Source organism: Macrobrachium rosenbergii, chromosome 12, assembly GCF_040412425.1.
Source record: "Macrobrachium rosenbergii isolate ZJJX-2024 chromosome 12, ASM4041242v1, whole genome shotgun sequence".
Lineage (NCBI taxonomy): Eukaryota > Metazoa > Arthropoda > Malacostraca > Decapoda > Palaemonidae > Macrobrachium > Macrobrachium rosenbergii.
In genome coordinates, this window is record NC_089752.1 from 40,240,293 (window position 1) to 40,257,604 (window position 17,312).

The 17,312-nt window shown below is 38.2% G+C and overlaps 1 protein-coding gene across 1 annotated transcript in view; it reads right to left on the reverse strand.

Moving 5' to 3' along the window:
• Window positions 1–16,442, reverse strand: part of LOC136843638 (uncharacterized) — a 127,890-nt gene extending 111,448 nt beyond the window's left edge. Inside the window, exon 1 of the mRNA XM_067112179.1 lies at window positions 11,958–16,442. Coding sequence (XP_066968280.1) covers window positions 14,128–15,345 — 1,218 coding nt within the window. The 5' untranslated portion in view covers window positions 15,346–16,442 and the 3' untranslated portion in view covers window positions 11,958–14,127. The remainder of the gene's footprint in view (window positions 1–11,957) is intronic.
• Between the last annotated feature and the right edge of the window lie 870 nt (window positions 16,443–17,312).

The following is a 17,312-nucleotide window of genomic DNA, read 5'->3' on the forward strand; positions in this document are numbered from 1 at the left end:
TACGTTAAGTAAACTTTACTACACTATCTTTTTCAGAGTCGAAATTCACGACGATGACCCTGCTTTTTAACTCTATACATTAACCAAACATTAATCAACACGAAAGACATCTGAACTGAACCAGTGACATAAAATGCAAAGAATATCACCCAAACGAAAATATCGGTCGGGCTTACAAGCAGGTATATCCGAAATATTTCTTACTATCCTTCTCAATAAACATGTCCTCAAAAATTGGAAATGATGGAGGCAAAAGATTGAATAAGAGAAAAATTCCGTTTTATGGAATACATTTGCTTATAGTAAGCAAACACACTAGTCATTATTCTCATTCCTTCTACAGATATTACCAATTCACAAATATATGACCACTTAACAAACATCCGCTTCAGAAGAAAACAATAAAGAAAAGATTTCTTCAGTAGCACAATTTTCTTGCAGAACCTTTTCCAATACCTGTTAGCTGATTTATTCCCTCCTACATACAAACTAAGCCATTCACTTTGCGTTTACCCAATTCGCACACTACTTTACTTTTAATTACTTCTTACTCTGCCTACATGTTCAAGTAATCTGAAAACCTGAGTCAAGTTGTTTTCAGCTATCATCTTAAATACCATGGTTCTGGCCAAATTCCGATTTTAAAATTTAAATCTGTCACTGCATTCCATCTAATCAACTTTCCGGCTTTGGCATCTAATTTTTTTTTTAATAAAGTTATCTGCAAACCAGTTACATCGAGAGAGAGAGAGAGAGAGAGAGAGAGAGAGAGAGAGAGAGAGAGAGAGAGAGAGAGAGAGAGAGATTGACTAAGATTGACTACAAATGTAAATGTTGCCTCCTACGTGATATTCTTTCTCTCTTTTCGACAAGGCCTTCTTTAAAACTAATAGAGAAAAAAGGAAATAAATAGGAAATAAAAGAAAAGTGAATCTGTTTTCACAAAGGTTATTTATTTATATATAAACAAATAAAAAAATATATATGCACACACACACTCTATATATATCCAGAACTGGTTTTAACCTTAGCTATTGAATCTGAAAGCATTTTTCCTTTATTTCAAAAGTTCACAGAAATTTCCAGAGGTTTGCCAATGTCCTTTTTTCAAGTTTTTTTGAGGTTTGTGTCCTAGTTAAATAAGCCGCTGGAGTTTTTAGGTTACGGGGATATTAATCCATATTCATGGAAAGAGGAGAGGGGGATTTAAGCAACGTTTATTAGTATGTTTATGATTATGTCTATAATATTTAACCAATAAAAAATATATGTAGGGAAATTCTACATGTAAGCATCGGAGGCATGTATTTTATTTCTGTAGTTATTACTGTAAACAATTCTATTTCCTTTTTTTATATGCTACTGCATAATATACCAAATACTCTTTAATATGTTTCAGGATTCAGATTTCATTCTCAGGTTAGAAAGGCAGACAATAAGTAACTAGAGATAACTCATTTAATTCTTCACCCTTACTCATACCGCACTACTAAACCTGCACTTCCACAGGACATACAATTTTTCAAGTGTAAATTTTTTAACCTTTCTTCTTTGTGTTCTTAGCCTGGTGTAAAAGTATATTCTGATTTGTTTATAGTTCATGATTATATGTATAAAGGATCGCAAATTTACTGTGTAAATTTGGGAAGGTGGTTCAGGCTCGCCCGAGAAGATTGAGAGGCTGAGGGACCAAAACTCTCCCTCGGTAAGCTGGGCCACTCTCGCTTCAGCGACATGGACACATGTGGGGTTGGCTGGAGGTGGAGTAATGATTAAAGACATCAGGTATGTAGTATATCTAGGATGTATGTAAATTACTTTTAAAAATTTTCATTTGCACCCACGAGAATACAAACCTTGGCTTTTTATATTGATGCCAAGTATTTTGGTGGAAATCATGGCTAGTTGCTCTCCCGACTGGAAATATCAGCTTATGGTCATATGAGTAAGCAGAAGTAGAAAACTCCTGTAGAAAAATGACTCCAGTAACCACCTGTCCTTCCTGGCAATCTGCCATATGGGATGCCGAAGGTGGCAGGGGCTTTGACAGATTGTGGCTTGTTTGTAACCTTACTCTAATAAATTAGGAGTGCTTTGGTTTCCTGTAATGAAAGCTAAACAGCACATCTGACATATATTTCCATTTAAATAGAAAAAATTCTACCTTCGGTCAACTTTAACTCGACCGAAACGGTCGAAAACTGCACTTGTAAGCTAAGACACTTACAGTCTATTAATACTCAATCAATTACCTTCATTTTGCAACAAACGTGAAGTCTCTAGCACAATATTTCGATTTATGGTGAATTTTTGAAAAAAACTTTTTTTTACGTCCGCGCGTTACGAATTCATGCATCATTTTGTGATAATATTTTCTCTGTGTTGCTTTGATCGTTTTACAATTTGTTATATACCAAAATCATTGCAATTTAGTGTACAATAAAAAGAAAAAAAAATAACTCGTTAGCTTTAACCGTTTTGCTCACAGCGCGATTTGTATACAATTATATATGAATTTTTTTTTGCGCTGTCATATATTTCAATATTTATATATGATAATGATATTTTTTTCATTTCTGATGGTTGCATACTAAACTTCATGCAATGACAAAAAATAGGAGCCAAAAATGAACTTTCCGCTTCGGCGCTAACTCCTGAACGCCGCCGGCATACGACAGACACTTTTGTAAATAGAGGCTCGGCGTTTAAGGGTTAAAGGCTATGCTGGGCTCTTCAGGCAACACGCCAGAAAGTAAAGATCTTACATACCGACACACACTGTATCCTTTCAGTCGCTGTGATCTATTCTGCTATGACCAAGATATTCACTGTGATTAAAAACAGTATCTTGCGTTGCTTACAATAATCAGTGGTCGGTATGAACATTTAATTATGGACTTTAATGAGCAGGAACCCTATTACATTCTTCATTTGGCTTTCGTAAATTTAAGGCTTGCTATCTTTCGTTTGGCTGAATAATCAGGCTTACCTTGACTTCAACAATTTCCAAAACCCCATAAACCATTTAAACATATATCGTGAAGTTTTCAAGGCATACTCAAACAGAATAAGAGCGCAAAAATGTTAAAGGTGGCCAGGATCAACGTAATTATAATGGAAGACGGCGGTGCAGCAAAAATCATAGGCAGGGCATAAAAAAAATGCAAAATTAGAAAGAAGAATAGAAACGATAAAATTGATACCATTACACTTTGCTATCCGTGTAGACATCCCGGGATTATATATGTAATCAACGGATAGGTTTGCTTAAAAAGCAAATGGATGTTACAGACTAAATACACACACAAAACAAAGCCACTACAACACCTTCTAAAAACATAACAAACATCTCACACGTCTCGAACTCTCGCCATACCCGCGCAATAGCTTCTCGCTGCTGGGAAGAAAGGGCGTTGGGTCTGGTATGATACATGAAACATACGTACCGGGTTCTAAGCGATGTCAGGCAGGGCAGCCGATCGAGACCACAGGTCTACCCCAAAGCCAAATCAAAAAGTCCTTCAAAAGAAGGCATCGTGCTTACCCCATACAAAAATGGGAATAAAAGCACGTTAAAAGAAAAAGAAGAAGATCATTAGGCACAGTGAAAAAAAAAACCATGAAATGCAGAAGACTGAAACTAAGGCAGCAATGGAAGTGAACAATAGAGTTGGGCGCTGGCAGTGTGTCTCTGGGCACCATTAGTTTAGCTGGATTTGTTTTGTTTATTCCGGACACGAAGGGTCTCTTACAAAATGGAATAAGGTACAAGAGACAGCAATGACCATTAATCATACGAGGCAAAAACCTTCTGGAGAACAAAGGAGTTTAGAAGAGCAGCATCTCATCGCATCTTTCATTTAATTCATTGCATATCTGTAAGTACCTTCTTGGGCACCTATGGGGGTTTATATGTGCATACACAGGAAAAAAAAAAAGTTATATGATGCCCAAATAATTCAGGTTTCATTCTTAAAATGAGACAAGGGGAAAATTCGAAGTTCTAACTTGTGTGCATATTTGTTGTGGTGTAGAATAGATAGGGAAATTAGATAGAAAAGTGAGAGAGAGAGAAAGATATATAGAAAAGAGAAAAAGTTAGGAGAGAGAAGGAGAGAGAAGTAAGAATAAAGAGAGAGGCAAAGAACACAGTGATAACGCCCAAAAGCTGTTGTTGTATCGTGTTATCAATACGCTGATCGAGGCAGGATGTTTGCATGAACCATAAGCAGTATATCGTGTTGAAACCATAAAAACAGTCGTAAAAATGAGAAATAATGGCCTCTCGATTAAGCTAACCAATTCACGAGTCAGCACAGCCTAAATGCTTACAGCAGCTGGTTCTATAACCCCGCCTTCTCAGGGAGGCGTTTTTGTGGAAGTTCAAGGAATTTGGGGGCTGGCCAAAGTGATGTACTTCTACAACCTCCAATCAAGTTCTCTAAGGAGAGATTTGAATCACACCCACTACAGTCCTTCCAATCAGCTACTTGAAGGGGAGGCCTTGCTGATTAATCCTTCCAATAAGGCTAGAAGGAGGTGGAGATTGCAGATAACAAGTTTTCTAGGGGTTCAACAAACTAGAGAACGACAGAGAGAGAAGAGTTGAGAACTGTGTCCTTCACGGGAGAGTACGTTTCCCCTCGCTTCAGTATTCCCCATAGACTCTGAGTCAAGAGTGATTCGTTTTCTATCATTGTAACTTGTTAATTTTGTACTGATCTTTATAATACTAAGTACTAATTAAAGTGAAGAAATTACCGATCTCGTCTCTGTATGCCTTTCTGAGAGATATCAATACTTAAATTAATAAATTTAAAGAAGATAGCACATCATCCGTGAAGCGATCTGAGGGACACATCGAAAAGAAACCAAGGTAAGAAGAGAAAGACTAAAATTCATACAAACAATTTCCAAAACCCCATAAACCATTTAAACATATATCGTGAAGTTTTTAAGGCATACTCAAACAGAATAAGAGCGCAAAAATGTTAAAGGTGGCCAGGATCAACGTAATTATAATGGAAGACGGCGGTGCAGCAAAAATCATAGGCAGGGCATAAAAAAAATGCAAAATTAGAAAGAAGAATAGAAACGATAAAATTGATACCATTATCATTAGGCACAGTGAAAAAAAAACCATGAAATGCAGAAGACTGAAACTAAGGCAGCAAAGGAAGTGAACAATAGAGTTGGGCGCTGGCAGTGTGTCTCTGGGCACCATTATTTTAGCTGGATTTGTTTTGTTTATTCCGGACACGAAGGGTCTCTTACAAAATGGAATAAGGTACAAGAGACAGCAATGACCATTAATCATACGAGGCAAAAACCTTCTGGAGAACAAAGGAGTTTAGAAGAGCAGCATCTCATCGCATCTTTCATTTAATTCATTGCATATCTGTAAGTACCTTCTTGGGCACCTATGAGGGTTTATATGTGCATACACTGGAAAAAAAAGTTATATGATGCCCAAATAATTCATGTTTCATTTTTAAAATGAGACAAGGGGAAAAATTCGAAGTTCTAACTTGTGTGCATATTCATGTTCCCATATTTTTTTTCTTCTTACGGACAAAAAATCTGCCATACTGCTTGCATGACATGCATATATTTTTTGGGTCGTAAGATGAAATAAAAATATGAGACTGTTTTCGACCTCACGCGAGAAAAGAACACTGCACATGGTAGTGCAATCACTGGTATGTAAACAAAAATTACCGTAAAATGTCGCAGTATTCACAGAATGCAAAAATCACAGTTCTAAAAAGGCTTCACAAAAATCAGGCAATGCGAAATTATTAAAGGACCAAAAAATGCCATGGATATCTCAGGTATTAGAAAAAGTAGCAAAAACAAAAATAAAGAAATTGTAAAATACAAAAACACAATCAGTCATTTCACAGCAAACGAAAAGAATTCTAATAATAAAAACCAGTGAAAAAATACCATGGATTTTACCACTCAGCCAAGCGTCAAAACTGAAAAAAACTAAGATTTTTTTATCAAACTCATATAAAATTAAATTCCATTTACATAGAAATGGAGGAACACACGACACGGAAAATTATGATCTACGCTGGACACTACGAAACCCCTTATTTCAAAGAATGCTATCCTATATAGACATATAATCCTAATTCATAACTTAGGCTAATTAACATCGAATATGATGTAAGTGTGTGTGCGTGTGTGTGTGTGTGTGTGTGTGATGCAAATACAACAAAGACCCAACGAGGAGGCAATGTGCAATGAGCAGGAAGTCCATCATTTCATATTCAGATTTTTCAGAAACGTCGCAAACTTTTAGAAATCATGGAAAAAATTCAATTCTTTCCGACAATAACCAACGTCAAATATTCATTCTTAAAATGAAAAATTGTGCGTGTAATTTTTCACAAATGAATTACGCCTTTTATTTTTATCACGATCTACCAAATGTCAGGTTGCTTTGACGACCGTTATATTACAAACGGTAAAATAAATTGATATACGTGCTGGCAAAAAATCTGACTACTTAATTACAACGATTATCAGAAAAACTTGATTATGTTGTTTCTTCTTAATACTTTATCTCGAAACTCGGGACTGTGAGAGGGCAAAAGCATGAATTTGTTTGCAGAACATTTTTCTGCAATCTAAAAATAAGAGAACCTGGAATTTAACCTAATATCAAGAACTAAGATTTTCTCCTCTCTGGTACAATTAACCACCGTACTTTAGCAGCATAATTGCCATTAAACTGCAATGTTAAGTTTTCCCAAATAAGTCTATCTAGACTATGAAAAGAAGGACTGTATTCCCATTCTCCACCAAGAAAATGTAGTCAACTTGATATACAAACATATATATATATATATATATATATATATATATATATATATATATATATATATATATATATATATATATATATATATATATGCATACATATATGTATATGTGTATATACATATGTATACAGATACATATATATACATATATATATATATATATATATATATATATATATATATATATATATATATATATATATATGTATATATATTATATGTATGTATGTATATATATATATATATATATATATATATATATATATATATATATATATATATATATATATATACATACATGCATATAATATATATATGTATATATACATTCCTCTTTCGATAGTTTAACTCACAATTACCATAATCAACATACAAAATTCTGAATCAAAATCCTCAGAATAACCTGGTATGTCAAAAATACCAAAAGATGTATATATCCATCTGGAAAAGTTACAGATAAGTTACCAGTATGTGCTTAGAAAAACAAAGCAGTCGACTAAAGAACTCTTAAAGCATTACTCAAGTTCTCAACTTCCAGACTCTTATATGTGATAAAGAGATTTTACATTTGGAAGCAAACCCCGATAAAGTGCATTCTTGCTTTGGATGAGAATTTCTCCCCGAAATTGGAAGACGGCTTCATCTCCACCGTTGCTTCAAACCAACACCTTCGAAGCGGAGGTGCCTGTGAGAAAAAGAAGTATCTTTTTTTTAAATTTTTTTTTGAACGAACGCGAGAGCAATAAGGGAAAAAGTTCCCTGCACAAAAATGCAATCTGCATAAAACGGGATATCACATGACTTCTTTTTGAAACTGCGGATGCAATTCAAATATGATCATAAAGAGAGAGAGAGAGAGAGAGAGAGAGAGAGAGAGAGAGAGAGAGAGAGAGAGAGAGAGAGAATACGCAAAATATTATAGAGTGTTAAAGCAACAGAAAAGCATAGGAAAATAAAAGTAATTCCTGCATCAGATGGCACTGCTTCTTTTCAGCAAAGCGTATTTTACATCATTCCTCAGCTACACATCATATATATATATATATATATATATATATATATATATATATATATATATATATATATATATATATATATATATATATATATATATATATATAAGCATTAAGCTACAAACGTCCTTTAATATCCAATTCGTGTATATATATATATATATATATATATATATATATATATATATATATATATATATATATATATATATAGTATATATATATATATATATATATATATATATATAAGCATTAAACTTACAAACGTCCTTTAATATCCAATTCGTATATATATATATATATATATATATATATATATATATATACTCATATATATATATATATATATATATATATATATATATATATATATATATATATATATATATATATATATATATATATATATAAGCATTAAGCTACAAACGTCCTTTAATATCCAATTCGTATATATATATATATATATATATATATATATATATATATATATATATATATATATATATATATATATATATATATATATATATATATATATATATATATATATATAAGCATTAAGCTACAAACGTCCTTTAATATCAATTCAAGCTCTACCTCGGAAATAATATATTTTCATATATGTTACCGAAGGGAATTTTTAGTTGATAATAAATACGCCGTCCCGTGGGCTCGAACCAACGAAAGGACAGGAACTCAGGACTACAGGGACGCATTAACCCGCGTGGCCACAAGAGAGGTATAAGTGGATATCGGCTCCCATGTACAAATCACCCGTCGAACTCGGGTGTTTTGTATTTGGTAACGATATCCACCCACCTCTGCCATGTTGAACGCGTAATGCGTTTGTCGCACGCAGCCATATTATGAAGTTTTTATCACATCACCGTGATTCATATACAAGCATTAAGCTACAAACGTCCTTTAATATCCAATTCGCTCTACCTCGGAAATAATATATTTTCATATATGTTACCGAAGGGGAATTTTTTAGTTGATAATAAGTACGCCGTCCCGTGGGCTCGAACCAACGAAGGACAGGAACTCAGGACTACAGGGACGCATTAACCCACGCGGCCACAAGAGAGGTATAAGTGGATATCGGCTCCCATGTACAAATCACCCGTCGAACTCAGGTGTTTTGTATTTGGAGACGATATCCACCCACCTCTGCCATGTTGACCGTGTAATGTGTTTGTCGCACGCAGCCATATTATGAAGTTTTTATCACATCACCGTGATTCATATACAAGCATTAAGCTACAAACGTCCTTTAATATCCAATTCGCTCTACCTCGGAAATAATATATTTTCATATATTTTTACCGAAGGGGAATTTTTAGTTGATAATAAGTACGCCGTCCAAAAATGTAAATAAACCAACGAAGGACAGGAACTCAGGACTACAGGGACGCATTAACCCACGCGGCCACAAGAGAGGTATAAGTGGATATCGGCTCCCATGTACAAATCACCCGTCGAACTCAGGTGTTTTGTATTTGGAGACGATATCCACCACCCTGCCATGTTGACCGTGTAATGCGTTTGTCGCACGCAACCATATTATGAAGTTTTTATCACATCACCGTGATTCATATACAAGCATTAAGCTACAAACATCCTTTAATATCCAATTAATATCTCTACCTCGAAATAATATATTTTCATATATATATATATATATATATATATATATATATATATATATATATATATATATATATATATATATATATATATATATATATATATATATATATATATATATATGACTTTTTATCACATCACCGTGATTCATATACAGTCAGTAAGCTACAAACGTCCTTTAATATCCAATTCGCTCTACCTCGGAAATAATATATTTTCATATATGTTACCAAAAGGGAATTTTTTAGTTGATAATAAGTTCGTCGTCCCGTGGGCTCGAACCAGCGAAGGACAAGAACTCAGGACTACAGTGAACGCATTAACTCACACGGCCGTGTGGGTTAATGCGTCCACTGTAGTCCTGAGTTCTTGTCCTTCGCTGGTAAATGAAGCAAAAAGTTCTTAAAAGTCCAGTTATATTAATTTAATTAATATTTTGGATAAAAATTACTGGTTGAGACAACTAAGATGATTAATTGCTGTCCTGCCTCCCTCAAGTTAGTAACTTACTTCACCGGAAAACAACCATATGAAGCAAGCCCCTGCCAATGACTATCATGTCTCTCAGGATCTGAAAAACACAAAAAACACTCCCTGAAAAACTGTTTAGGTAAAAGGGAAACTAAATTACTTACGGGAATCCGTGTTAACAAAAACAAAACTCAAAACGGGAATCCGTTCACTAAAAATACATTCGATGGAGTTCGATTTTTAAAATTTAAAAGCACAAACATATTGTTCATAAACTGTGGTAATCCACCAAAACAAAACTTTATAGCTAATAGCCTAATGTGGTAATCCACGAATAACAATGGATGAATTCACAATAAAAATGGTAATCCACTGTAAAACAAAACTTTTAACGGTAAAAAAAAAGAAACCGAAAACAAAATTGGAAAATTCGTAATTTCTTTTGATCCCGAGATTTATTTTTAACAAGGTCTTGAGAAGGGAACTAATTTAACCCAATGTATTAAATCATTATGGCTAGGGTATCAAATCAACTCATGTTCAGATGTGAAAAGGCTGACTCACCTCAATACTCCTGCCGTTCACTAAATTACTGTTGCTCCTGCTGCCCCCCAAAGTGGCATAGTGTCGGTATCACTAGGGGTTTATCCTTCCATGAGCGAAAATTTGTAAAACATATATTGATAGAAACGATTTCTGTATCATAGGCCAAACAACTAATGTATGCGAACTGCCTATCCTGGAATCATTATTTATTAAACAACTAGTTCCCCAGTTAAATACCCAGACCTCCTCCACTCAGCTGTACCTCAGTTAACTTTTCTTATGCATTCTGTCTTCTGCCTTCTTGGTATAAGGTTGGTTAGCGGTCTTTGATTTTGCTTCTATGTCTTTTTTTTTTTTTCGTTTTTTTTATCTTGTATTTTAACTGTGAAGTATTTTATGGATTTTATTGATTTTAAGAGCAATTTTTAAAGTAATTTTATTCATTATTTAACAGATTCCCTGATGATGTAATAAAGCTTTTTATTACGAAACGTTGGAAATAAAGAATTATGTAGAGATGAATACGTTTCCATGGTCCACCTTAACTAATATATATATATATATATATATATATATATATATATATATATATATATATATATATATATATATATATATATATATATATATATATATATATATATATATATATATATATATATATATATATATATATATATATATATATATATATATATATATATATATATATATATATATATATATATATATATTGTTACGTGTGAGAGTCTTGGTTGATCATGTATTATTCAATTTACGTAATTTTTACGGCCCTGCAAACCAAGATTACACGTAACCTGCCACTTGAAGCCAAAAGTTAACCTCAAAGACAGACGTTAATTAGCTAAAGATCGCCAGTTAAGGGTTATTAACCTTAACAAAGAATATTTGAGATGAATTTGATTTTAAACGCAACGGTTCTTCCAAACATTCGGACGCGAGGCATACAAAAGCATCGAGATTTAACCTGATTTTGCTTACCCTAAATCCTAGGTATTTTACTGGAATAATGGGGTTGAAGCTAACAATAAAATAATTTGGCTTAATCTAGACTTCGTGAACACATATACCGTAAGTGGTGGCTGAAGGGGGAACAAAGGAAATTTGAAATACAGAAAACAAAGGATAAAAGAATGGGCGAAGTTTTGAACAAAAAGCGACTTTACCTTAGGACGAACGTTGTGCGCATCAACGACCGACGTGGAGTTCTTGCAATTGTTTCTTCACTTCACTAATAGAATAATAGACAAAGAAAGGGGGAAGAGGTCCAACTGGACGTGTTATCTCTCCGAAAGCTTGGTTCTCTCTCAAGTTCTCTGACCGAGCCTGGGTCAAAACAGGCCTATCAGTCATGCCTTAGGCGTCTACGCTTTTGTTAAAAACATTCGCCAAGAGACAGGTAGGAAGGAAAAAGGGACCTTAGGACCACCTATTCTTAAGGCTGATAGGGAAATTTTCCTATAGGGTAAAGGCCTAACTTACCTATCCCGTTCTCCAACGGACGTTAAGGTTTAAAATGAAGACGCACTAGCGTGGGACAAAGCAATTTCCCTGTCTCAGTCAGGCTGATATTTCTATCCCTAAATGTTCGAGGGCGAACAGCGTAAATATTTATAAAAGCTCCCCCCTTTAAGAGGGCCTTCACTCCCTTTTCGGGCGTGAAGGTCTATACTAAGCAAGCTGTTCGCCTCTCGTAGGTTACTCTCCTTCCCCTGAGCAGATTAGTCCTGGTTAGCCTACCTAGCTACAGAACTACCTAACCTAGATAGGATATGAGCTATAATCACTACTTAACCTAATTCTAATAGTACTAGAAGGTGCTCACGGTTATTATAGGCTACCTCCTACAATCATGATGTGTTTTAGACCTAGCCTAGTGGTACATTCTATGATATTCCCTAGCCTAACCTATCCTAACCCGACCGTAGCACCAACATAAGAGTTAATATTCTAACTAAATTACAACATGGTTTATGTTTAATACAATTAAAATTTACTAGTTAATTCATGAGGTTGCCTCATATGATAAATGGGTGCCTCACTGAGGTCTTAGGCCATGCGTGTCACGAGCATCGTGGCTCGTTTCACAATAGTTAAGATTACTGAAATTAGTTAGGCTACTTACATGATTACTGCGGCTCGGTGGTAAGTGGAAAGAACAAGGCTACTAAATTGATGTACTGTACTTTAAGGTGGCCTAGGCTAGGTACAAATAAAAGGAAGAGATCACACTGGCTACCTTCTCTGGGCAAGGGGCCAGGATCACTCTTAGATGTTAGGGCACTGTGCCGAGAGGGCACTAGTGCCAGGAGGAGCTTATAGCTCGGCAACTACTGGGCTCTCTTCCGCCCCTTCTTCTTCTTCTTCGGTTTCCTCCAAGGCCTATCAGTAGCTGGCCTAGCAGGTGATGAGAGCACCGACTCCGGGGACAGGCCAGAAGGGCTAGCGGGCGCGGTCAGGGCAACTGCAAAAGCTGCGGGAGGACTCCCTACTCCGGCTGCTGCGACAACCGGAGCGAGAGCGATCTCGACTTCTGCGTCCGAGGATGCCAGTTCCTGGTCTTCCAAGGGAGGGGTACCATTTCGATCCTCCAGGGTTCATCCCTGGATTCAAATTTTGCAAAGAAGAATCTTGCAAAGAAGAAGTTTCGGGTGCTGGAGGCTCTCCAGTCGCGATGATCAACTGCATGGGGAATCCTAAATCTCCCGGAGGAGGATTCACCTCATGATTTAGACCCGGCATAGGGGCCTTTTCCACTGGTAGCTCAACGTCCGTGGCGGACGGAGTCTGGCACTGCTCAGTGCTCGCAAGTGGCACTGGCAGCAGTTGAGGTCAGGCATGCCTGACAAGGGGTCCGGAGGTGCAATACCTCTCGGACGACTTGGGTTTGGCTGCGGCAGAGATTCCTGCCCCAGCAGGAGATCGTAGCCTCTCCTAGAGTTTTGTTCGGGGCGTCCGCTGGGCGTTGCTTGCTTGGGCAGCCCTCCCAATTTGTGAAGTGGTCTGCCCGCTTACACGCCCTGCAGCGGTACTGCTCCTCCTGAATCTCTCTTCGGGAGGGGGAGGACCTCTTGGTGGGCCAGCCCTTCGCGATTGGAGAGGGCTAGGCCTGAAATAGGTTGGGTGGCGCCCTTCCGCGGACCACTTTGGTGGGCGGAAGGTGGAGGTTTGTCATTTTGAGAGTTTTAGATGGGGCCTCCGTGGAGGAGGTAACGTGGCTGCGGAGTGGCGTTGGTGACGGGCTTCCGCAGAGAAGATCCCGACCCAACAAGAAGACCACCCGGGCCGAATTCCACCTACCACGCCAAGGCGGTGGGGTATCGTGCCCCAAGGTGTCATTACCTGGAGTTGGACCGTAGGAACGGTAATGGTGTGGCCCTCTATCCACTTCATTTCCCACCGCGTTTCTTCGTCAACCATGGCACCGGCTGGCACTTGGGCCCTAGTGATCAGGCTAATGTCTGCCGCAGTGTCTACTGTGACCGGAAGGGTCACTGGCAGGCTAGTGCTCTGAAGAGGGGCCACCGAGATGTACTGGGTTTCCAGTCTCTCGGGGTAAAGGATCCGGTGTGGACCAGCCGCAGAGAATGAAGTGCTGATTAGGTTGACAAATTTGGTGGCGGGGACATGATGTGGACAGGCCGGAGATCCAGCATTGTAGTGGCTAGCAGCCCCACAGGATTTGCACGGGCCTTTTGGATGGGCTCGGTGGCCTGCAGTAACTGTTGGAGGAGAGGGCTGAGCGGATGAATCGGGAGCGGAGTCCTGGCTGGTAGGGTTAGGCTGCTTATTAGTGCCGAGTTTGTATCGGCACTCAGCTTCAGCATGGCCCCCCTTCTTGCAATAGTTGCACAGGGTCTTGCTAGGCAGTCCATTCTTCGGGCGAGTGGAGTTCGAGAGGTAGGCCGGAGGGATGATTCGCTTCTGAGAGGTGCTATGCGACTGATTGAAGGTTTCCACGAATCAGCCATGCGACAAGCTTCCATAAGTGTGGAGGGCTGTTTATCGTTAAGATATACTGCAAGGGGCCCTGGCACACATTGGAAAAGGTCTTCTAGCATGGTCCGATTGAAGAGATCCTCAAACGTCGTGCAGGCCAAGGAGTCGAACCAGCGCGTACCGGACTGGGTTTTGTGACATGCCCATTCTGTCCAAGACCAGCCGACTTCCTTGGCAAGACCTCGGAACCGTTGTCTCCATTTTTCTGGGGTTATCTCGTAGGCCTTTGTAATGACTCTACGAACTTCTGCCATGTTGCCTCTCTGGCTCTTCTCCAGTGAGCGAAGCGCTGCCTTGGCTTTTCCCTCCATATGCTTGGCTAGTATTAAGGCTCTCTCCGTCTCCGTGGTGCTGTAGTTATCGAAAAGAGCCTCGATCTCCTCCAGCCATGCTTCTGGCTCGTCCTCAGTCCACTTGGGGACTAGGGAATTGATGCTTGAAATTGGAGCGTTTGATGCAGCAGGTGTAGGACTGGAGGCTTGATGGCTAGCCATAGCTTCGGCATTCTCCATTTTCGCTCTCTCAAGCTCGAGCTCCTTCTCCTTTAGGGCTAACTCAGTTTCCTTGCAGGCTAACTCATGCTGTCTCCTTCTTTCTTCTCTTTCCTCTTCATATTGCCTTTGCTCGGCTTCATACACCCTTCGTTCTTCTTCATACTTCCTCTGCTCGGCTTCATACTTCCTCTGCTCGAGTCTTTCTTCCTTCTCCCGCTTGGCCAAGTCGTCCACTTGCTCCTTAACCCAGGTAGTAAGTTCCGAGCCGGTGAGACCTGCCGCCGTCCCCAGCCCCAGGAAGGTTTTATAATGCTCTGCTGCCATGGTTCTGGTGGGGAAGGGCGTCAAACCGGGTCGAGGCGCGTACTGGGCAGCGAGGAAGTGTCTCTTCAATGAAGTGGCACCCTTTCAAAAAGGTGGCACTGTAGTTTGGGTGTGCAGTGTACAGGTCACACTGGTGGCACTCAGTATCCCTAGGCACTGGTGCAGGTTAGGTTCCAGAAGAACCTTCTCTTCTGTGCTCCCTTTTGTTTTCTTTAGTGGCAACTATGGTGCCAATGTGTTCCTAGGGACCCTCTACTGGAGTCCAACTAGGCTATATGGGAGGAAAGGCACTCTACACCCCCTGCAGAGTGCAACAATCGAATGAGAGAGAAAGGGAAGGTAAAAGAGAGAGAGAGAGAGAGAGAGAAGTAAGCTATTCAAGTGATGAGTGCTGCAAATTATTAGCACTGTGGAATAAAGTGAATTTGGGTTTTTTTTTTTTTTTTAAAGATCCTCGTGAGTGGCTGGTCCCAGTACCGGCCCCAGTGCTGGCCCCTTCTTTTTTTCAGAGGGTGAAAACTACTGTTGGCTTTTTGGTCTGGATAGCAGGCCTCACTCGTGACCGACAGTTTATCACTGTATTGTAATTACTCTTAACTTGTCCTCATCTATTGTGGGACAGAGGTGTTTTCTTTTAATTGGTTTAAGTATTCGAATTAATTAGCCTAGTGTCGGCCGTTCTTTCCTTGAAGAGGGTCACGTACACTTAGGTTAGGAATGCTTACTTGAATGACGAGAGAGAGAGAGAGAGAGAGAGAGAGAGAGAGAGAGAGAGAGAGAGAGAGAGAGAGAGAGAGAGAGAGAGAGAGATTTTCAGTCAGCGAATTTCTTGCTGCTTGAGAACATGTAAACAAAGATTTTATACATGCACAATGGCATGGATCTTAATAAAATGATATAGATGCGTCGTCTTGGCTTCCTTAGGGATTACTTTATTATCTTAATTTTCCCGGGAGCCGACGTCACAAAAGTTTATCGTAAAAATTTTAAATTTTCTTTAAATGATTTTTATAGTAGGTATTTGTATAGGAACTTGTTATGGTATTACTCCTAACTAAGGCCTATCTTTCCCTGCCTAAATTATCTTTTGGTTTTTTTTTTTCTACCGAAGTCTGTCTAACTTCTACTACGCCGAGAAAGTAGTTCCAAAAGGGCTGGGAGCAGAGTGGTCACAACAGAGAATGACAATAACAAGGTCTTAAGATGGCGGAAAATCCCGTTAGGCCTAAGTTTCAAAGACAACCTCGCAGCGCGAAGGAAACCCCAAAATGGCCGTTCTCTCACAAACAGTTCGAACAATTTCAAAACAACCACGCGGCGGGTATTTTCTTTTTAGCACAAATTCAAACAACGAAACAAATGCAGGTATCCAGATTTTACTTTAAATATACCAATCATGCATAGCGTTTTACGTTACGGATGGAAAACTAAATTACCAAACAACTTTGTGTCTTTTGTTATCGTTCTCTCACCCGGTGAAACATCCTCGGCAAACAATGGAATAGATTTGCGTGATTTGGAACGGACCAAATTTACTTTACTGAAAATGTATTTTATGATACAATTACTACTTCCGTTCGTTCGCCACTTCACTGACACGGTTTTTGAATGATTCCCGCTATATGCAAACAATAACGATCGGAATTGCCGACGCGATTTCTAAATTACTTTGTGTACATGAAACAGGCTCCGCTTTTTCCGGCCTTAAGATACGTTATGGACGACTTAACTCGAATGCTCCGAACACAGTAAAATGCCATTCATAAATTATGTCTCTCGTTATAAATTATGTCTCACTCTGTTTCTACACCCTTCCTACCTATGCTAATTCTCGCTACACTTGTTATTATAACTATTCTCTTTACTGCTTATTATTATGCCTGGTTCCTTGTTTGGAAGAATGAAATGGAATTCAATATCTGACTTTTTTTTTTTTTTTTTTTTGGAATTAATGTGATTTAATTTCC